The following is a 23560-nucleotide window of genomic DNA, read 5'->3' on the forward strand; positions in this document are numbered from 1 at the left end:
TCTTTGGGAGCCCCACCCCTTCTCTTTCCCAGAGACCATAGGAGCATCCTATCGTTCATATACTAGGATGCAAATTCCTACCGCTGTCCCAGTGCGGCTAACTGGGTAAGTGTAGGATAGATGTGTCATGAATGAAAGGGCAGGACCGTAGGCTTGCGCTTGAGACCATAGGAGCATCCCCGTGGCTTCTCAGGCAAGGGCTCAGATATGAGTCCCCCCCGCGCCCCCTTCTCTCTCTGTCTCATGGTTTTGTTTTAGTTTTAGTTTTAGTTTTAGTTTTAGTTTTTGTTTTGTTTTGTTTTGTTTTTTGTTTTTGATGCAAGGTTTCTGTGTATAGTCCTGGCTGTCCTGGAACTCACTGTAGACCAGGCTGGCCTCAAACTCAGAGATCTGCTTGTCTTTGTCTCTTGAGTGCCGGGACCAAAGGTGTGCACTACCACTGCTAATTATGAGGGAGTCTCTTCGGGACAGAATTTCTTTCACTGCCACTGGAACAAATTTGAGCTAATTATGCGATACACACAAAAAAATGGCCAATTATTAGAACTTTATACAGTTAAAGTTCAAATGACTGTGGTCTGAAAAGAGCAGGTGAAACGAATGCCAGACAGATAAGAAAACATGTCCACTGGAACAGCTGATGGACAGACAACTCTCTCCCCTCCTGAGGTCTTTGTTTCGGTAAGGATGGACATACGGTCTCACAGCAAAGCATCGAGGTGCTGCCTTGGCTCACGCTCCTGCTCCAAATGCAGCACAGAAATGGGCTATTATATTGTGCTCACAGTTCCCCGGCTTTGTGCTCACCAAACTCATCCAGATGATAGTCTCTTCCTCCATATTGGATCCTGCTTCCATCTTCAGAAAGGACTGGTGGCGGGAAGCCTTTGAATCTGGCTACGTTTTGAAGCAACTGTGTCGGTCTCAGCTGATCTCGCCAGGTGTTCACTCCAGAACTGTGGACGACACCAGAGGTGCATGAGGTTGCACACCAATGCACACGTGTCCAAGCACACCTGTCTAACTGGGGCGGGACGTGTCTACCCACCTCGACACCCGGATACCTATCTCTGAGGTGTGAAACACACAGATTGTCTTCAGGCAACTTATCATGTCTATTTGTGTGTGTGTGTGTGTGTGTGTGTGTGTGTGTGTGTGTGTGTGTGTGTGTGAGAGAGAGAGAGAGAGAGAGAGAGAGAGAGAGAGAGAGAGAGATTTGGTAGTTATGAATCAATCCCTATTCCTAAAGGCTAGAGAGTCCCTGTTATAACACCTGCTAATCCCAGGAGCTCGAGAACAAGAGGAGACTGTTTCTCTGATCACTAACACTTGTGTTACACACAGGGCACTGCACTGTTCCAGGCACCACCCTTTCAACAGACTACGGTATACATGAGGCAGTGTTCTTGCCCTGATTTGTTCCCAGATAATCCTATCAAACATGACACTGGGTGGACCAAATGAGCCATGGTACACTGAGGGAGGCAGAGCCCCACAGCCTCCCCAGGTCTGAGCCTCGGGTACAGCAGACCACCTCCACTCACAGAGAAGCAACTTACACACAGTACTGCTCAGGGATGCCGCAGTGAGACCCGAACCGGGACAGGAAGCGGTTCTCCAGGTCAATGGTTGTCTCTCCCACCTTCTCATCTCGGGTGAAGGTGTCGTAGTCATAGACAGAGATCTTCAGGTCTTTCTCTTGAGGTAAGTAGCAGCTCAGTTCATACATTCTAAGTAAAGGAACGCACACACAGAAAAATCAGCGGCCTTCTGGGCTGCTCCAGAAACCAAGACTCGAACAAAGAGTTGCCAGGCGTTGGCGATGTTGGGGGAAGACAGCTGTGTGGGCGGGGAGCGTTATAAACAGTAGATGCGAGTAACAAGACGACAAGGGAATGAAGGAGACAAGCACGGTGAATACCTGTGTTCAAACCCCAGAACCCCGTTCTGTTTTCTTCTCTGTGAAATGATCAGAACAATGCATATCACAGGCCGGAGAGATGGCTCAGTGGGTAAGAGCACTGGCTGCTCTTCCAGAGGTCCTGAGTTCAATTCCCAGCAACCACATGGTGGCTCACAACCATCTGTAATATTATATGTATATAATAATATCATATATAATAAATCAATCAATCTTTTAAAATCCATACCACCTATTTCATTCTAACACCCAATGAAGAAATGTTGAGACACCATTCAGTAAAAGTGTATTAATTAAAACTTAGTACTATAGCAATAATACGTTATATTGCTAATTTTAATATTATCACCTGGGATACCTTTCTCCTCACTCCAGGAAGATATTTGCAGTCATTTTTCTGTACCCCTTTCTTACTCTGATCATCAGAGGCCCTGTCCCTGGAAACAATGACGTCCCTCTGAAAGGGTGCAGGGACTGGCATGAGCTTGTATAGTATGCCATGCACGGGGCCTGCCAGACATCCGGCCTGCCTCAGACTTCATTCGGTTCTCAAAACTCGTCTATGGATGGAACCTACATTAAAATGTAAATTGTTCTGAGATACAAGGAAATGGTCCGGCAGCCATTCTGTTGGTGGGTGAACTGTGTGGTCCCAGCGGTGGGGAGGTACACGCGTCAGCGGCAGACAGGCGGGGCTTAGCTTTGGTATTTGCATTGTTCCTGTAGATCCCTCTCATTCCAGGTGCTCAGTTTATTCTGCTGACAGAAAAACTGGGAACTCTCTCCTCCCCTGGGCTCTCTCCTTTTCTTGTTGCACTCTGGTGTGAGGACAGGCTTTTTAAAGTCAGGTGAGCCAGGGATGAGTGGCTAATGCACTCTGGAAGAAAGCTTCCTGGATGTCTCCTGTACCAATCTCTGAAACCTCCCTAGATGCAACAGCTACAGGGAAAGGGGTACTTGTGTCACAGTTACACACAAAGCTCCTTGGCCAGTGCGGGCACCAGGTGTGCACATAGTATACAGACATACATGCAGCACCAGCACCCCTGCACATACTTATTTAACTAAAAAAGAAAAGAGCTGGGTATTGTAGCATATGTTTTTAGTGCCAGCAGTTGAGAGGCAGAGGCAGGTGGACCTCTGTGAGCTGAAGGCCAGTCTGCTCTACGGAGTGTAGGGCTATGTAGAAAGACCCTGTCTCAAGACACAACAAGAGCAACAAAAAGAAAACTGGCTGGGCATGGTGGTGCGCTCCTCTAATTGCTACACTTTAGAGGTAGAAGAGGGTTGCTGCAAATAAGATTCCAGTTTGGTCTATATAAGCTTTAGAAGGACCTGGACTGCACTGTGAGATCCGGTGTCAAGGAAAAACAAAAAGCCAACCAACCAACCAAACTGACTCCTAGTACGTTGGGTGCTTTGGTCTGATTAAGGAATATTTTTCCTCCCTTGAGGCATCAGTTATTATTTTAAAGGTTTTAAAGTTTGTTACTATTGTGTGGACGATGCATGGATGAACATGGGTACCACGAAGCATCGATGGAGGTCAGAGGACGATATTCAGGACTTGGACGTGTTCTAGAGACGGCAAGATGAACAACGGCCAAGAATGCAGGAAACTTGGCTTCTTCCTCAAGCCCTGCCTCAGGGTCTCTCTGCTGAGAAGCAAGACACTTCCCAAGACTGAGGTCCCGGCCTGGAGCCACTCTGATGGACTGGCGGAAGTCTGTGATCCCTCTAGACAGCCACTGGCCTCGCTGAGCCTGACAGCATCACTTCCTCCCAGCGTGGCTCTGAGCAAGGCTTTTCCTGCCACTTAATTAAGCTTGTGCTTGGCACCTCTGAAACAAGCCATTCAGACAGGGCCGCCTTTCTCCCTTCAAAGCTGGCTCTGCCTGCTTCCCGGTCTCCCTCACATGGAGCCCTCCTTCCTGCCCTGCGTGCCTTTTCCTGTCTAGACCTTGGGGCTGGATCAGCGGAAGAAAGGGAAAATGATCACATTGCTCTGCCAGAGGATTACTTCCCCTCCCTGGGCCCTGCATTGGGCCTAGGGCTCTGTAGCATAGAGGGTTTTCGAATTCAGGTGTCTGAGTACATGCATGTGTGTGCATGTGTGCAAACATGCTAGGGGCCAACTGGGTGGTCCTTTGTACATGCATGTTCCTGCCTATAGGGATGGCTTTTTCGAACTTTAAACTGAATGACCAAGATTTGAGCCTGTGTATATGCGTGCGTGCATGCGTGCGTGTGTGCGTGTGTGTATAAGCCTGCATGAGTGACACACAGACACACAGAGAAGCAGAGAAAGACAGAGGAATAAACACAAGGCATAAAGTAATGAGCATGTCAAGGGCAGGGCAAACAGGAACAGAGCTCTCCCACTTGGCAACATTTTGAGAGAATAACACCACTTCCCCTTTTGTGCTTACGTGTGTGTATGTGCACATATATGCACATATACAGATGTGCACACTGGTGCACTTGTCTGTGCATGCAGAGGCCATAATGTCTTTCTTTGTCATTTGCTACCTTTTTAAGAAGTTAAGAACGAATATATTTAATTCTTGACTTTGTGGTGAGGAGGAGGACAGATGTGTGAAACAGCTTGTGGGTTAAGGTCAGAGGACAATTTTGGGGAGTCAGTTCTTGCCTCCCGCCCTTTTGAGGCAGGATCTCTCCTGTTCTGCTCTGTACTGCATATTCCAGGCTAGCTGGCCATAAAGTTTCTAGATGGTTCTTCTGGGTCTGCCTCCCATCTAGCTGTAGGAGTGCTGGGGTTGTAGATGTACACTGCTGCATCTGGAATTTGGATTGTCGGAATCATCTGGCCACATCCTGTACCCACCGAGCCATACCCTCTGCCCTCTATCTTACCTTACAGCTAGAAGGGTTGGGGATCCAAACTCAGGTCCTCCTGCTTGCCCAGCCTTCACCCACAGAATCCACCCCCCCAGCCCTTCCTCAAATGTTTTCCCACAAAGAACATTTTCCTCCAGATGGAGGTTTTGCTATGCACATGAAGTACTGCTGCGAGTTTGGAAAAACCTCAGAGTGGTCATGTCATGAATGTATACCTCCTCTGTGTCAATCACTTGGCTTACAGCTTATTAACAGAGATGTGAGGCCCCGTGTCCCTCCTACTGATGCTTGGCTAGTGAGTCTAACACAGAAGAAAATCAGACGAAAGCCTTGACAGAGCAGAATACGGTGCTGAAGCCACGCAGACACTGCTATCTATGGCTTGGGATCACGGCCTCTGCCTGTTATGAGAAGGATGCTAGGCACCCATTCTCTTGGGGCCTTAGTTTCTGTTCCTGTTCTGGGAGATTTCTGAGATGTCTTCTGCAAAATGGCCCCCCAGAGGCAGGACCTGCTCACTCTGAATGCTCGGCAAATATTATTAGATATGGAAGGTGCTCACAGCTGAGTACGGCTGGCTTTACTTAGTAATCACGTTGGTAACAAGAAACAGCTCTGATAAGATTTATATAATACGATTCACGCATGGGCAAAGGCTGCTGCGGTCAAGCCTGACAACCTGCGCTCGGTCCCTGGGAACCACATGGTGGCAGGAGAGAACCAAATTGTCTCTGACCGCCATGTGCACACTCGTGTTCGCAAGTGACAATGAATAAAAATGCTTTAAAAATATACATATTCCAGACCAGAAACAAGTCAAGGCTGTAACCATGAAGGAAACAATGCTGTGTCAAGGCTCTTGGGAGACATTAAAGACCCATAAAACAGAATATTTGTCTTGTCACTTGGCATTCTCCCTCAGTGAAATCTTTACTACATCAAAAGGAGAGAGACCTGTAACAGTTCGGTAAACAGAGACCGCATTATCCCCTGTATGTGCAAACAGGATTTTATAGCAGCTGAGCCCCTCCACAAACTCAATCCTCCCCGGGGTCTTGCTTCCATTCCCCAAGGACTTGGAATAGATCTTGACTCAGAGAAAACCATCTTGTGACTTTTCTTCCTCGTGGGACCTTCCAGTCCTCCTTCCTATTTCCCAGACAAAGGTATCTGTATGTATCCCTGGTATTAGGACCTTGAACGGCGCAGGCACATTTCATGAAGAAGGAAGGCTTTGAACTGTACGTTACCTGCCGAACACTGGGTTGATAGTGTTGGGAATGTAATGGTCTCTGTCTTCAATTACTTTTTTGCCCAGGGTTATTTTTATGTAAGGATCACACTGTGGAGACAAGACAGGTGAGATGTTATGTCATCCCGGGTGCAAACTGAAGTCAATTTCGGGGATAGACTTGACTTGGCTTCTATACTCCCAACTGATGACAAAAGTGGCCGCTGGAGGACCTGAGGGCCTAAGATGAGTTCAGTGCAAGGTTGTCCTTTGGGTGGCAGTGGGCCAGCGTGCCTTCGAAGCTGCTGTGTGGGTGAAAAGCTGGGGTGGGATGGAGGTAGGGACAACCTGATTCTGTTCATGCTGGTCCTGTGACTGGAGCAAATCTTGTCCTGGGTCACATCAGTAACAGGAGAAGGATGAACTAGAGAGCCCTAAGCACACCCCCCCACACACCCCAGCCAAAGCTCTTGGGTAAATCCCCATGGGGACAATCCTTCTGTTCACATTGTTTTGATAGAGTATCTTTCTCCTTGTGAGATAACAGACGCCCAGAGAGAAAGAAGGTGACAATTACCACGGCTGAGGACTGTAATTATCCTGCTACAGGAGAAGGCCCCACACCCAAACTCTTACCAGGCCATTGTTGTCCTGGGGCTGGAGCTGTAAGCCTTGAACAATGTAAATCCTAACCGTGCATTCCTGCGGGACACTGTCAGGCAGTTCCCGAAACTGCCTGGGAGGGGCCGGCACACTGGGGTCATCCGGCAAGGGGTAGATTCGGAAGGAGCCCTGAGAGAAAGAGAAGAGACATGTACTGATGACTTCAAGGGCCCTGGCTACTGGGTAGAGGGTGCTTGGGAAATGTGCACCCTATATCTCACACGGTTGGGTGATGTGGAGCTGTCTTTGTGGAAGACACAAAACGTATTGGCTCTTGTGGGACTCCTATAGGGAACATGCCAGCAATCTGTAGCCATCATTTCAGAAGAGGGCACAATAGAAAGTGACTGATAACCTGGGCGGGAAGTGGAGGTGATTGGTCAGTGTCGGGGGAGGTGGTGGCAAAATGAGGTAAAGAATTGAGATTATTTTTGGAGACTGGAATAAGTCCTGAGGTGATTTCACTGCTGTATCTGCCTGCCTGCCTGCACCCCACTCCCAGGAAAGTCCATGCTCTGCTTCAGGTCTCAGCTAAAAAGACTGCACACTTTGTCCTGAAACCAGCTTAACAGTATAGGGAAAGGAACTGAAGTTGGGATTAGGATGTTTGGGCCTTTACTCTGCCCAGCTGCATTCAGAAACATGTCATGAAGCCAGCACCCACAGAATACTGGGTGTGGAGCACCCCAAAATCAAGTGTGGCATAAGAGGCTAGATTAGCTTGACTCTATACCCTATTGTGGGCTTAGTGGGAGGTTGGGGTGGGGAGGATTTGAGACCCTGTGTTGGGTGTAATCCCCTGATCCATTAGCCATGTCTGCTATTGGTAAAGGATTAGGAAGAGGCAGTGTTAGGTGCCCTGGCCCTGCCAAGTGTGCTTGGGAGGAGAAGCAGCAATCAAACCTGACAGGGGGTGAACCCAGGCCTGTGGGAGCCCAGAGCATGGGTGACTCATGCTCCCCAAAGCAACCAGGGGATGCTTGACAAACACTGACATTTGAGCTGTCTTAGGGCAGGAGCAGGGTTTTGTCAGACTACAGAGAGGCAAGGAAGGGCACTCAGGGAAGGAAGAGTAGCCTGACCCAAGGCTCCGTGCATCCATCCAGAGGACTTGCAAGGTGTGTTTGGGACTTGGGAGTGGTTCTTCCGTGTGTGGGAGGGACCCATAGCTTGTGAAAGGCCATCTCAACTTCAGAAGGAGCTGAGACCTGAGCTGTGAAATGCAAGATGTGTTTAAGCCTTTCAGATGGAGGATCAAATTTGGTTACGGTGAGGAGACATAGCTTGGAAGCAGAAAGGTGGCAAAGATCTTGACCTGGGAATTTGCCACAGTGATTCTGCTAAAACCTCAGCAGGGCAGAAGAACAGAGGAGGAAGGAGGTCTTGGGAAGGTTTGACCCTGGAGGATTCGAGTCTCACTGGCCCAAGCAGGGAAAAGCAATACCCTGGCTCCCCTGGGCATTTTCCTTCCTGCAGAGGACATGTCCAGTTGCAGACATCAGCTTTCTTTCATCAGAGATCAACAAAAGAAAAAGAAGATGGATTTTAAACAGGACACACACACACACACACACACACACACACACACACACACACACACACACTTTACTCACTTTAAACTCTCCTACCACGGACGGATCTTCATTCTCATCGGACTTGCCTCTGTACAACTTGAAGGTATCTGAGAAATCTGTCAGGCCTTCAAAGTCAGCTACGTCCTCCAGTTCACAGTCATAGATCTGAAAACCATCAGCAGACTCTCAGTTTCTCCTTAAAACAGAGGTGGAGTCTCCAGCCAAGAGGACTGAGCCCCAAGAGGAGAGACAGAACTCCCGGGACCCTCATGGGTGCAGCCTAAAACAGCCACTTGGAAAAAATGTCACACTTCCTTTAGGGCGTTAAATATCCAACTATCCTAGGATCCAGAAATGGTGTTTCTAGGGATTTACCAAAGAGAAACAAGAGCATGTCCATGTGCTCAAGACTGTCCAGTGTTGGGAGAAGGAGTCAACAAACCGTGGAGAGGAAAGAGGAAAGAAGGGGAAAGAGGGGAGGGAGGTGAGATAGGGTGTGAGTGTAACCCATCCCCAAACCTAGGCTGAACCAGTTCTACTCAGCAAGAATAAACAAATTTGTGCTACCCACAACAACATGACAAGTCTTAAAAGCAGACTCCTTTGGGACCAAAGGAGCCAAATTCGGAATGAATATGGTATGAGTTTAGTTATCTGGAGCTCACGAGCAGGGGAAGCTATTAGAGTACCATGGTAGCTATCAGATGAGCTGTGCACCAGAGGGGTGCAGTCCATGGAGAGTTGGCTTGACAGGAGCACAGAGGAGCTTGCTCTGTGTGAAATGCTCTTCCCCTTGCTGTGGCGCTGCTCTACACGAATGTGTACAACACCAAAGCTTTGTGAGAGGATCACCTTATGGGGTATAAATTATACCTTGGTTTTGAAAGGAAGTTGGACAAGAGAGAAAGACGGAAGCCTGTCTCCTCACTCCAGTCTCATCATTTTTTCATGTGATCTCTAACATGCTGGCATTCCTTACACAAATACGTTATGCCACCAGTAAGCGAGACCATAGATCCTGCTTTGATAGAGGAATAACTTTAATAGCTAGATGTTTCCTATTTAATTTCATTTTTCTCCTCTACCTGGTTCTGACTACTTTGGATTGGTAGCTGACAGAGTTAGCAACTGAACAAAGAACTGGGAAACTCAGAACATGAAGAGAATAATCCAGATAGCCACCCCTGGTCAGCCCCACAGCTTACTCCTGCACACACATGCCTCATGGCCACGATGTGACGAGGCTTACATGTAATAGAATCAACTTTTAATTTAGCAAAACTGATCGCTGTTTGGAAGACAAAATTAAGCACGTTGACATCTTTTGTTCGTCAAAGGGCAAAGTGACTTCTGGGTCTCCCTGAGCCAAACAACTCTGGATAATGGTTGGCCCAATTAGTATAGTACTAACCCATTCCTAGCCCTCTGCCAGATGCCCCCAAGCCCCAACGTGGCAGTCACGCAACCATAACTCAGCAACTTTCCTCAATCCCTGGTGCTTGCCAAACCTGTTGCAAGAGGGCTCTCCAAGGAGAGCAGAGGCATGCTTGGCCCCTCTCCATCGCCATCCACCAGGAGGCCTTGTAAAACCTAGGGCCTAAGGCATGCTGGAACTGGCTTTCCCCACCCATAAGAACATAGGTCCAAGTACCTTGAGTTTGGAATAGCCTTTCTGAATATACTGTCCACATTTTTCATGCTCCCCCGAGGAAGCATAAAATTTACTCCACCAGTCAACGATTTCTTCCTCCTAAAGATGCGTCCAAATGGAAAAGACATTTTATTGACAGTCTGGATTTCTGATATTTTACAGAAAAACTGCTATGGAACAAATGAGGGAGGGAAGGCTACCAACGGCTCTGAGGTTACCTTACTCTGTTTATGTGCATGGGGGGTGGGTGTGGGGGCAGCACATCTACAACTCTGCTCAGAAGCAGGAGACCTCAACCAATGGCATGGATGTGGTGTGTGTGTGTGTGTGTGTGTGTGTGTGTGTGTATGGTGTGTGTGTGGTGTGTGTATGGTGTGTGTGTGGTGTGTGTGTGGTGTGTGTATGGTGTGTGTGTGGTGTGTGTGTGGTGTGTGTGTGGTGTGTGTGTGTGTGGTGTGTGTGTGTGTGTGGTGTGTGTGTGTGTGTGTGTGTGTGGTGTGTGTAGATGCCTGTGTGTAGAGGAGTACACCCATATATGTGGCGGCCAGAGAACGGCCTCAGGTGACACCGCATGAATGCTGTTCACCTGCTATGAAACAGGGTCTCATTGCCTGGGGCTCACTGTTTGGGTTAGACTTGCTGACCAGCAAACACAGTCATCCTTCTGTCTCCGTTTTCCCAATGCTGGAATACAAGCGTGTGTCACAACAACACTCAACATTTTCATGTGAATTCTGGAGAGAGAACTCCAGTCCCTGAGCTTGTGAGCTTCACCCATTGGACTATCTTCCCAGCCCCAGATGAAATGTGTCTGCTTCAATGCCCACGTCCATATTATGTATTTTTCTTAGACCTGATACATAAGATCTATTAATTTGTCTCCAAATTGTTTCTTTACTGTTAATAGTGGTATCCATAAATCAATTAGAATGGTACTTCTAGCATATGCTTTCTATGATCTCATCTCCTTAGCTCTTCTAGCAACAGTACAGATCTCTCAAGAGTTAGGTAAACTGACTCTAGTTCTGGCCCATTATGTTATAAGCCACAGGGCCTCGGGCAAGTCCCTCTCCAGTGCTAAGCCTCAGAGTCTTCATCTAGTGACGACTGCCTCCATCTGCTTCTAGAATTGATTTGGAAATCAGAGAAGATCACTAAGAGAAAGGACTCGGAAACCTTGAAAGTGGGAAGCAAAGGTGTAGCGGGGATTGTGGTTCATGTACACGAGTGGCTCCAAGCCCATCCCTTAGATTCTGATTCAGTCAGTGTGTGCTGCAAACTGGGTATTCATTATGGTTGCATAAATCCCCCAGGTGATTTCATAGCCAGAGTCGTGAACCTCTTGTTTTGATGAGCGGTTCTTGGTCAGGCAGAAGAGATAATAAATGAGGCACTCGTAGGCCAGTGCCTGCATAGTTCCTCACATTTTCTCCTTTTCTATTTCTTTCCTTCTCTTCCCTCCTTCCCTTTTTTCCTTTCCTTCCTTCCTTCCTTCCTTCCTTCCTTCCTTCCTTCCTTCCTCCCTCCCTTCCTCCCTCCCTCCCTCCCTTCCTCCTTTTCTGCACAGGATCTCAATATATAATTCAAGCTTGCCTCAAACTAATCATCCTCCTGCCTCAGTCTCCTATGATTACAGGTGTGAGGTACCACACCCACCCTCCACCCTGATTTATAACAGGGACATATCTGCATGACACTCACTTACTGCTTTTCCTAATCTGCCTTAGAAAGTGATGCTCTAAAAATAAGCATCACCTCTTGTAAGCCTCCTTGTTCTGTAGGACGGAGAGGAACAATTCATAAGAAAGGCCATTTCAGGTTGGAGAGATGGCTCAGACATTGAGAGCAACTGTTGCTCTTCCAGACCATCAGAGGCCAACCCCTAGCACCCACACAACTTAAACGCCAACTCCAGGGAATCTGATACGCTCTTCTGGTCACTACAAGTACCTGCGCAAATGTGTGCATACCCCCACATATACACACACGTACAAATGAAATAAAAACAAAAAAAGGTTGTTTCTCATTTGTGCATGGGGCAAGATTTATAGATGCATGTGTATAATTGAATGCTCACATACATGTGTATCTTTGAATATGTCTTTAAATTTATATGCATGCATACAAGTGGGTGCATGCATTCATATGTTTATGTGTGTGTGCATGCACATGTGCACGTGCACACACAATTATAATGAATTAAATGTCCTTTGCAGATCATCAATACATCCTTAGAGTTAGGAAAAAAACCATTACACTCCAATTATAGGAGGAAATACAAATACTGAAAATTGGACCAAGAACCTTGCACATGCAGAAGACAAACTCTACTCCAGATCAGTATCCCTCACCCCATAAATCTTAGACACGCAAACATATATACAATAGTTACCTTTTCTGACAGCTATGCATATGAGGTCAGTAGCAGGAGACATCGTACATATGAGTCACATGGATATTTGGTTTAGGATCCCATGAACATTGGGTTTGGAGAGAAAGAGAAGAAGAAACATTATTTTCCTGCACAGTTATTACCAACATTTAACAGATTGTCTAATTGTTCTAGCTAAAATCCTCTTAATTGCCCAACACTTCTTAGCTTTCTTCTCTGAAAACACACAGAATTTAACACAGCACTTGAATGGCTTGGGTTTTTAGTGGGGTTGGACTACACTGTGATCACCTAACACAGTGGGTGCTCAGGACGGATGTGAGGAAGCCACTCATCTTCCCACCCACAACCTCTCATTCCATGTAGCTCCCACACTACCATGTTCTAATCCCTTCAAGATCTCTCCTGTCACAAATCGTGCACGGCTGCAGGTCATCATGTTAGTATCTTTCCTGTGTTTCCCCCATGCCTATGTAAGAGTGCCACTTAAATACTGGTGGAGGATTTGCCTCTCCTGGTGTCCAGGGACTGTCTAGGAGTTTGCTGGAGTTTGAGCTTTCTCCTGGGACGCTGGTAAGCTAACCCCAGGGCTAGTTTGAGAACACAGTGCCCCTTTCTGAAAAACCAATCTCTCCCTACAGCACTTCTGAGGCTGCTCTGTGGAGTGCCACGCGGCTTCTTCAGGTCCTCGGTATTTCTATCCAGACTGACCCTTGTTGTAACAGAACTGCCAAAGGAGGCAGAGAAAGAGACGTATCAATTCTTCCGGTTAACTCCATTCAAGCAAAGCAAGATTAGGGTTAAGGAATAGCAGTTTAAGTGAGATTTTGGAGAGAGGAATTTTTAAAAAAAATCTTTTGATATTCTCAATGGTTTTGGATTCTTATATTTTAGTCTGTTTCTCCACGCTTACTTTCAGTTATAAAGAACTGATTTAGGGAAAGGAACAGGCCATGTTTAAAGAGTATTCAAGACAAGTTGCTGACTTTAAATCTCAGGGTTGGCCCGGGAGGATTCCTTCATGCCTGATTGCTCACCATCCCCTGTGGAAAAGGAAGGACAGCAACTCGTTGACTTTCTTTTTTTTTTTTTTTTTTTCATTCTAATAAATGAACTTGAAAATTCAATTCAAAGTACTACATGGCCTCGGGCCAGTCTTCCCTTTGGCTTAAAATGACATTATTCATCTAAATATCATCTTTCACTCCAAAATCTACTAGCAGAACCCAGAGGAATTCAAGCCCTTAGACCAAGCTGCCCCAGTCCCGTGCAGCTTTGTGGGTCACATTGTATACATACATGCACTGTCCTTGGAGAAGCCATTTTGCTGAGTGCTGTTGACATACTGCTTAAGCACTGGAATTGGAAGGTAACTGTTGAGACGGCCATGAAGAGTGTTCATGCTGTCTGCCTGGCCCTTGACCAACCCGCTCCATTTCCTCATCTCCTGCTTTTCTTCAGATAGCTCATTCGTTACGAGTTCCCACAGACATCACAGATCGTGACGCCACCATGGAAAGACTCGGCCTCCAGCCCTCAGCAACAGCAGTTAGTGTGTGGACTCATTCGGTTTATCCAGATTAAGAAGTCTAAATCAAGTTAGTGGTCACACGTGCACATTACATGTACACGTGATACATGTAATCACGGACGTTAGTAAGCTTGCCATTGGTTCTTCCGAAGTTCCACCTCGCTCATTGGACTTTATAGAGAGATGCAATGTCTGCCCTGACAGAGGGACTTGAGACTTTAGAGGAGACCCCACCTTTTCTTGTTGATACAGTGTACCCCAACTGGGCATGAGGGGAGCAAGATGATTATAGTCATTTATAGTGTGGTGGAAATGACTCGACATTATCCTCTCCAGACCTGCTACTCCTCCCGGTTAAAAGCTGATGCCCACGGACCTTCATAGTGTGCTGCTAGAGTGGTTTAGCTCCAGCACTGTCAAGAAAGTAGTCGTACTGACATTATTTCCCTTGTTTCCCAGTAGTATGGGGGATGACCGAGTATACAGAAGACACACAGGAAGGACTGTTAGGCATGTTATCGAGTAGGATCTTACATTGCCTTTTCCCAGAGTAATTGTGAAAATCACCATGAAAAAAACCTTAAGTTTATCATACATAACTTCTCCTTAGGTAACTACTGTCTTATTGAGACTAATTGGGGTTATTTTCAATAAGTGAACATAGTCATGTTGCCCTATGGGCTTGGGAATTTGATATTGTCATCTGGGACCGTGCAGAATTGCCACACAGTAGACTCAAACACACAGCAAGCCAGTGCTGGCTGTGGAGCCCACATTTAACATGGTCCAATTGTGAGTGAGTTTAATGCAGTGGGGAAGAAGTGGTTTTTTAAAGAGGTACCGTTTATGGACATAACACATTAAAATGCAATCATGTGAATGTTCCAGTCAGTTTGCATATTAAAACATGCTGTGAAAGTTTACCGCAAATGCCAAGAGAAACAGTAAGCTATTTGGTGTTTTCTTTTCTCCGGGTTGGAACTTTCTTGTTCCTTTCTGAAGAGGTGGCTGGATGGTGGGAGTAAGAATTCCCACGAACTTCTTCCACAGTGAATATGAAAACCCAGGGTGTTCTTTATACTGACAAATAAGGTCATTTCAAACCACGACAAGCCTGCCTAATGCAGGCAAAAATGTTGACATGCATGTTCGGATCGATGCAATGTTTCGATTTTCTCTAGAAACTTTTAACCGATCACTTGGACCTCCTCCTGATTGGTTCTCAGTAGCTTTTTAAATTGTAGGTTATGACCTCACTTGGGGCTGTGTAACTGAATGTGTAGGTAGCACAGTGTGTGTGTGTGTGTGTGTGTGTGTGTGTGTGTGTGTTTGTTTGTGTGTGTGTGTGTTTGTGTGTGTGTGTTTGTGTGTGTGTGTGTGTGTGTGTGTGTGTGTGTGTGTGGTTACAGAATGAGTGACAATAATAAAGGGTTCCTGAATGTGCAACAGGTAAAAATTAACTAAGAATAAGGTGTGTAATGAATCCAAGTGCAGCATTAAAGTGCAGTCAATGATTTGCTAGGACACCTAGAAAGGGGCTCACCCATACTGACCAGGCAACTCCATTGCAGCCTTGGTTTTGAACCCACAACTCATGCGCTTTTGCACTGTGCATGTAGTCACACCACACAACACCAGCGAACACCACCCGAAACACCTCAGCTCAGATCTGGGTCTAGTGTATGCTACAGACTGCAGTAACCAAACATATCGAGTTTTCTGCTCTCATAGAAACACAATGGTTTAATTATGGAAAATAAAGATTCGATAGTTTCCACCGTCATTCTTTACCATGTAAGTATGAGGTTAGTATATCTTCAGATCAACTGCATTCATTATGTTAGAGTGTTTGATCCCTTAAAGATTTCTCTTGGAGTTTCTGATTTAAGTCTCATTAGAATGCAAGTTTGATTTTGTTTTAGACAAATGGTAAAACTATATCTAGCAAAGAATTATTCATAAAATGCTTTGTAACTAGTTATTGGTATATGTTTGATTTGTACACCTTATTTTATATACCCACATACCCGAGATTGTGTAAAGATTTCTCAGGTCTTTTCACCTGAGAAATATAAATGGAAAACTTAGGAAGCCCTGGTTGCTACAATTTCAATGCTAACTGTGGATGAATACACGGTTTGGGTCTTGTGTCTACTCAGTCCTTGTACGTTGGTTTGATGAGCAGGGTTTTAATGGCCTTGAACGGCTGTTGGAGTTCACCAGTCGCTCAGACATCTGGGGTACAACCTACCTTAGAAGCCAGCAATGGTTTGGTGTCTTCTATTTCAATAATGACATCCCGGCATGGGGGTGCAGACATAAGGGAAGCTGCAAGGCAAAAGAGCTTCATAATCCAGGACACTTAGAAGAACAAACTGGAGAATGTTCTCTCCCACGGTCAAGTTGAGCAGCCACGGGATGGATGAGAGTTAACCTGGGTGGAACTTTTCAATGGAGGACTACACCTGAATGTGGAAAATGACCCAGCCACTTGCCACATTCTCAAGTAGGATAGGGTTTTAGACATTGGGGACCATGTGGCCCATATTTCTTGGTTTGAGGTAGTTAAATCGGTTCCTACGCATAACGAGTACTTGGAAAAGAATTGTGTTGAAGACCAGAGAGATGGCTCTTCAGGTAAAGGTGCTAGAGGCCACGCCTGCTGACCTGAGCTTGATTCTCTCAGCCTACACAGGGGAAGAAGGAGAAACTTGATTCCTGCAAGTGGCCCTCTACCTGCCACATAAACACACACACACACACACACACACACACACACACACACACACACACACACTCACACACTCACACACTCGCACACTTTAAAAGGTCATGTTGATCATGTAGGAAATAGGCATGGAGACAGTGAATCTAAAAGAGCCTCATTTTCTTGGGAAATGAGAGAGAGAAACACAGAAGACGAGTGGAGGAAGACGGGATAGAGAAGGTGATTAGAGAGTGAAGGGAAGGGGAGGGGAGAAGAGAGGAGAGGAGAAAGCAGGGGCGAATCTCTTCGGCAGTCTGAAGCTGCTGTTGTCTAAGCAGCGCTTGCTCTCCCATGGCATGCAGAGGTAGAAGACCCATGCCCTCGTCTTACGTGCAGTTTCCCAGATGTACGTAACTCTGGACTTTGGAGTGTCAGCAATTGCTTGGGAATGGGCTATGGAGTGACCTGGTTTATTCCAGTTTAAGCTGGGGGCCAAGGTCGAGCCTGATGCAGGGGTGGGGTCTCCGGAGCATCATTTTTTAAAAATCGATATCCTAAGAGATCCTAGGTCAGAACCCAGACAGAACAAACTCCACCAAGTCCAAAGACCTTCCCGTAACTCACCCAGACATTGGACATGTAAGACACGAAGGCTGGGGAGGAAGCTACTTTTGGGGTGAGGCTTATCTACTATCCTTACCTATTGGGCTAAGTAAGCACTTCGTTTATATGATCTCACTGGGTCCTTTGATGATCCTTAATGTGCTATACTCTCCATTTTAAAGATAAAAACATAGACCAAAGCTACAAGGCCATTTGCTTCAGGTTAAGCCCTGGATGGAAGTAAGTTCATAGCCTAGATCTGTCGGACCCTAGTTTCTTCATTATCACTCACCCCAGAGCCCAGGGAAGAGTAGGTACTCAATAAGCGTCAGAGAAACAGTTCAGGTAGAAGAAGGAACCTGGCATTTACTGAGCATCTATGGTATACTGGTTGTTTTGAAGTGGAGTTTTGCATTTACCCCACACCTTCAAATAGCTGGGTTGCTTAGAAACTTCCAAGATAAGCTCATCTGCAACTGCAGGCCACTTCAGTCACACAGGACTCAAGGGCCAAATGGACAAGGATGCATGAATACCTCCACATGCAAATTTATTCCTAAGCGACAGTTCTCCTCTATCCTTACTATCCTCCAGTAAGCGAAGTCTGAGGGACAGGACAGAAAACACTGCCTGGGCCTGGTTTCTTTTCTTCATCTTGTAGATAGGTTTTAGAGTCTCTGTTAATATCAATACCACGCCTTCTGGTGGTTTAACCAGGACTGGCTTGTGGCTTACCTGCTTAAACAGAAGATATCCGTTTCAATCTTGATACCTTGAATAGAATCTTCAGTAATAAGTGAATAGAACTTTCTAGTCCTCCCTGAGGTCTAACCTCATGAAGCCAAACTGTCTGGGTTTTTGGACACTAAAGCTTGAGCCTCGAGCCTTAGCACAATGTTAAGTAAGTGAAAAACAAGTGTCTATTGAATGGGAAGGAGCAAAACACTGTATCACCAGCTATTAATTATAGACTCTAAGATAAATATTATAGCCTGCCCTATCCTTACACAATGACTATATGATCTAAGGTAAATCATTTAATGTTTTCCTGTATGTGTAACAATGGAATGTCTTTCAAATGACCTCACAACATCTTCGTTAAACATGGATGGAGTGGGCCCATAGACACTTAACTTGGTACTGCAATCTCCTCCTTAGAGCTGGTCAAGAAAAACAAACCTAGCATTTAAAAGGGAGAAGTAGGAGGAAGCAGACTCCAAGGCCTTTCTGTACTATATAAAAAACAAAACAAAACAAAGCAAACAAACGAACAAAAACAAAACCAAGAACAAAACAAAACAAAAAAAAAAACCCAACAAAACAAAACAACAACCCAAACCAAAACACCCCTGCCATTTAGAATGAAACATCTTTTGAGGCTCATGGATGGGATCTGTCTCCACACATAGGAAGCCCTGAATCTCTACACCAATGTATCCAGACCACTGACCTATACATCCTCATGTTCTTGCTGGCCTCTTGCACTTTGAGGGCAAGATTGGTTTGGTCCCTTGATCTCCCCAGCACTTAGATCAATGAACGACATTCTATGAATGCTCATTAACCACTTGTTGGAGGCTGAAGGCCTCCATCCCTGTTGCTGATGTGGGAACAGCATCCTCTGAATTTTGAGAACCTTTCTTCAAAGGCAAATAGGAAAGGTCATCATGTGGCATCAAAGGACATCCTGTGTTTATGCAGGACGAAGGCATGCCAGAGGGTGGCCTCTTAAGCACTGGATTCTGCCCCTCAAAGTACCTCAAGAGTCCGGGCTGGCTGCACCACTGACTATCAGTATTTCCCTGGAAGAATTACCTAGTATACTATAAATTGGACCTTCCTTTTTCTGTAGCATCTAGAATATTGTTTGTGAAGATTCAGTCAGACCAGGCCTAACCAAAGCTAACCGTAACATATGGACTTGCCTACAGACTTACCTTTTAGTTGCGGTACAATGTCCTCCTTTCCTGCATATGGATCACACCGAAAGCGGTCCAGGTGGTCAATGGTGCATTGGCCGACCACAGGCTTCCGCCCGAACTGCCTGTGATCAATGACCTTGATCACCAGTGGTGGCATGTACAATTCTTCCTTGGGCAAGAACTAGGGATCACAAAAACAGATGTCCTTTTTCTTTTCCAGATCTGATAGGAGCAGCTTTGCCAGTCAGTTCCCCCAAGGGGTGGACCAACCCAGATTCTCTTTGCCCATTAAGTACAACCCAGGGGGGACCTTCCTTAGGTATTTCAGTGTCTGAGGTGCTTGGTAATTGGCTCAGAGCTTATAGCATCCTCTTTCAGCTCAGGAAGAGCAAATCCTACCTCTGCTGTCACAGGGTGCATGGCCTCAGGGAACTTTTCTAACCCTGTGTGCCAGATCACCTCATCATTAATAGTAGAGTTGTGGGATCCATGTGTGAAGCGCTTAGACTGTGTTGGCAGGCATAATGTAGAGTGAGATTTTTGTCACTGAGCCCATCCCCCTCCCACAATCTTCTTCCTGGGGGAGAATTTCAAGGGACAAGATCATTTTGGTCCATGGATCTTGCCAACATTTAGATGAATTGATTACATTCCATAAATGCTCAATAGCCACTTGCTGGAGGCTAAAGGCCTCCATCCCTGCTGCTGATGTGGGAGCAGCATCCCCTGAATTTGGAGGATCCTTCTCCAGAGGCAAATAGGAAAGTTCATGCAGCAGGTAGAACTTTGGTCATTTACTAGCCAGGGCTTAAGCGGAATGGCAGAGCTGCAAATGATCCTTCAAGGGGAGTATTTCTTATGTGCTAGAAGCTCAAAGTCAAAATGGAATGTTCATTTTACCTTCAGTGCTCTTGGCCTTGAAGACACTGCCCTGATTGGAGAACATGGGCTGGCCTGGAAGCTTGACTATGGTTTAGGTTAATGTCTGTCGCTGGCTTTGCACTGGAGTAGAGGATGGGCCACTCCCCAGTGCCTCCTCTCACGTCTGCTGACCACAGCTAGGTTCTATACTAGAAGTGGGAAGGGGTGGGGGGAGTGAATGAGGATGGGCAGTTTCTTAGCGGTAACTAATTAGGGATTCTGCTTCTACCTGTCCATATGGCTTCTCATCTGCTGCAGAATCATGAAATGGAAGGACCCCAGTCCAAGCTCTGGCTACTCGCTTACTGGGTCCTTCTGTACACATTACTTGACTTTTTCATTTCCTCCAAAGCGAAGAAAGGAGTTGTAGCTGAAGTTGTACCACTGGGCTGGAGTTGTAGGTGAAACTAGACCATGGCCCCCAAGCACGGAAGGATGCACACTTGCTATGAGGCCAGGCAAGCCATCTCTCCTTTCTCGGATAAATGAGCCTCAACTGTCTCAGATGCAAACCGAGAGGTTAAACCACATGGCCCCAACGTTCAAGGGCAGTGTGGTGGGGACATGAGGGAAAATGACTGAGCTAGGGAAAGGAATTGGACAATTCCGGTCTTCACTCAGTAAGTTAAAGAAAAAATCCCTATTGAGATATTTTGTACAGCAATGTAAAGACGATTTTTCTTTTTACTTCTAAAAGCTAAGGATTGCTGGGTAGTGGCACACACCTTTAATCCTAACACTCAATAGGCAGAGGCAAGCGGATCTCTGAGTTTAAGTCCAGCCTGGTCTACAGAATGAGTTCCAGGACAGCCAGGGAAAACCAAAAAAGTTAAGGATTTAATTTCTTTCAAAATGGACAAGTTGGGTGGTTTCCTCTTGCTCTAATTCTAACAGGTGGAGCTGCGAGTCTCATCTGACACCACACAACTCTGATAACCAGAGGCAAACTTCAAAGGAGCAGAGAAGGTTCCACGCCATGGACTCAGACACAGACTACTAGGGCTATGTCCCATCCCTGGAGTCCCGCACTATGACCCACACTGGAGTCCTTCACAGCTGTTTCTTTCCTAGACATCCAGACCCTAGCAGGAAGGTTCTGGTCCATGTGCAGTTACACTACTCGGAGTCAACAATCTGGCCTTGAGGGGTTCACCAAGGGCCTATAACAGAGGCCCTGGATAACTGGATAACTGGAGAAACAGGTACTGCTCATAGACACATCCCCATCACTGGGGCTGTTTGGAGCTTTCAGTAACTGGCTACAGATGATCTAAGGAGAGCGAAGCCTCTGACCCGTTTACTGAAAGGCTGGGTTTTTCTGTCTGTCAGATTCTGGAACTGAGACAACTGTAGGGAAGCATACGTTCCCAGACAAGCATGGGCTCACGCAGAGTCTAGATTCCGTACCACTTTCATGAAGAGAACAGAACTTGGGAAGTTGGGTGTCTTCTTGAGGCTTTTGATCACCACCGATTCTACTCTCTCTCCTCCGCACTCCACCACGAGGCTGGGCGAGGTGATGGAAGCCATCTGGTAGTTTTTCATATTTCTTAAGCCCCAAGCTAGGATCTGGGAAAACAAGTTAAAGAGAAGGGAAGGAAACCTGCCACATCACACACGCACACACATGCACACACATGCATATGCATATGTGTACACATGCATACGCCTACACACATGCATGTGCACACGCACGCACACGGTCACACACACATGGAAAAATCCAATCTCCATCACAGTACGGTCTTTAAAATGGAGCAATGCATGTTCGCCTAAAATACCAGTGCGTAGCATCTTCAGGGGCCTGTGGGAGTGCAGGGAAAGTGGTTTTGCCCCTTTCCTCCTGCCAGTAGCTAAAGACAAAGCAGAGCAGCAGCTGTGAACGCTGATCAGTCAGTCAGCATCTCTAGATCTCATCAGCAAACGGGACCCATGTGATCGATCTACTGTGGGGCAATTAGGAGGATCAAGTATAACCTCTTGCACGGTAAGTGACGGGCAAGCATTCCAAACTGGTAGCTGCCGTTTGAAGCTCCCTGTGTCTGTTTTCGAGAACACCCAGCAGAACAGAGGAGCTAACAATGCTTCTCTTATCAGGACCACAGTTATCACCACCAGCCTGTGTCTGCCCTGATTATCTCCCATGTCGCCACTGTCCAGATGCTTCCCCAGCCCCGCTCCTTTGCAGACCATCTTGTTTGCACATCACTTTCTCTTGGGTCACCTTCTCTTTCTCTGGCGAATCCCCCACCCCCCAAAAGATAGAAATCTCAGAAATCTGCTTCTTGAAGCTTTGTTAAGATTTCCATTTCCTGACAACTATTTCTATTAGGGAGGGAGTGGATTTTATAGAAAGTTAGACACAGTGAGACAGCATACGTCTTGATGGTTGCGTGCCCTGCATTAATGGTCCTTGCTCTTAGCCACACCCTTTGGTTTGGTCAAGTAAAACTCGGAGAGAATACATACCTCAATAGCGGTGAGCTGAACCACGGGTCTGATCCCTTGAGGGACCATGTATAAGTTTGGTGCTCTTTGAGAGGGGAGGATGGGAAGGTTGGAGCCGTCCTGTGAAACAAACACACGCTGTCAATTCTTCCCTTTCATTAGAGCAAAGAGTGCCTGGCGTCACTGAGGTGCTATAAACAGCTCGAGGAATCCAGGAGCAAGAACCAATCGATACCTTGTTCCTCAGAATCAGTTCTGCTGTTACAAGGACATCCCCACAGGCCTTATCTCCATTCATAACCGGGTGCCAGAGAAGCTTAGGTGTGATGTCTGTTTCTGAGTTCAGTTTCACCAGAGGAGAGCAAATGCTTCGACCTAAAAACTCATCTTTGCCCTAGAAAGGAAACCACATTCAGACTCCTGCAGACTCCTTTCAGGCCCCCAAGTCGTCTAAAGCTTTCATATTACCTACCACTTGGTCACTGTCAAAAAGTTCGATGATGACTTTGGGCGGGTTCTGCAGAACTGTTTGGGGCTCCCCAAAGATTTCAACGTCATCAAATATAATGGTTTGGTCCCAGGTGGGATTCAGGGTGGAGTGAATGATCTCAGTGGTTTTGCTTCGATGGAGGAAGGAGACATGAGCATATGGGTCTACAGACAGAAAAAAATATTCACGGTAGAGCCTCAGAGAAGTCTAATTCCTAAGAGCGCATTTCAACCAAAGACTTTTCTTACTGGACGTAGTGGTCATTCGCCTCCACCACCCCTTTGAAGACAAGGAGTCCAGGAAGCGGGACGCCACGGAGGAAGCTATCATAGTGAGGGAGAAGCGTCTAACGGGAGGCCCCGCTGTGTGCACAGGATCGCCTCTCTGGAGTACACTCACCCTCATCGAGATTCCTCGGGCACACGGTCTTTTATATGCATCATCTAGAATACAAGCTTTGCAACCAGACACATTGCCCCCATGGCTTTGGAAGAAAAAGATTTCATCTTCCTAAGCTTCGGCCCCTCCCTCTCTGTCAGGGAAGACATTTCTGTTTTCCTATTGGGTAGAAAATGGCGTGATGTGAAGCCCAGGAACTGCCTAGAACAAAGCCTATTGCCCGTGTCGCTGATAAACAAGTACCAGCC

General features: G+C 46.4%; 1 protein-coding gene across 7 annotated transcripts in view; it reads right to left on the reverse strand.

Annotated features, from left to right (window-relative positions):
• Myof (myoferlin) overlaps positions 1 to 23560 on the reverse strand; it is a 148396-nt gene that overhangs the window by 16064 nt on the left and 108772 nt on the right. For 2 of the 7 annotated variants that reach the window (XR_015628477.1, XR_015628476.1), the window contains 13 exons: positions 22896 to 23077; positions 22659 to 22817; positions 22445 to 22543; positions 21383 to 21544; positions 19070 to 19235; positions 16074 to 16150; positions 13578 to 13647; positions 9900 to 9998; positions 8288 to 8413; positions 6648 to 6803; positions 6031 to 6122; positions 1560 to 1730; positions 808 to 956 (listed from right to left, as the gene is read on the reverse strand). Coding sequence is in view for 3 of the 7 variants with exons in the window: in XM_087564788.1 (XP_087420914.1) it covers positions 808 to 956; positions 1560 to 1730; positions 6031 to 6122; positions 6648 to 6803; positions 8288 to 8413; positions 9900 to 9998; positions 12292 to 12303; positions 13591 to 13647; positions 16074 to 16150; positions 19070 to 19235; positions 21383 to 21544; positions 22445 to 22543; positions 22659 to 22817; positions 22896 to 23077 (1707 nt within the window). In the remaining 4 variants the exon portion in view is untranslated. 7 annotated transcript variants of the gene reach the window in all.

This window comes from Rattus norvegicus, chromosome 1 (genome assembly GCF_021556685.1).
Source record: "Rattus norvegicus strain SHRSP/BbbUtx chromosome 1, alternate assembly SHRSP_T2T, whole genome shotgun sequence".
Lineage (NCBI taxonomy): Eukaryota > Metazoa > Chordata > Mammalia > Rodentia > Muridae > Rattus > Rattus norvegicus.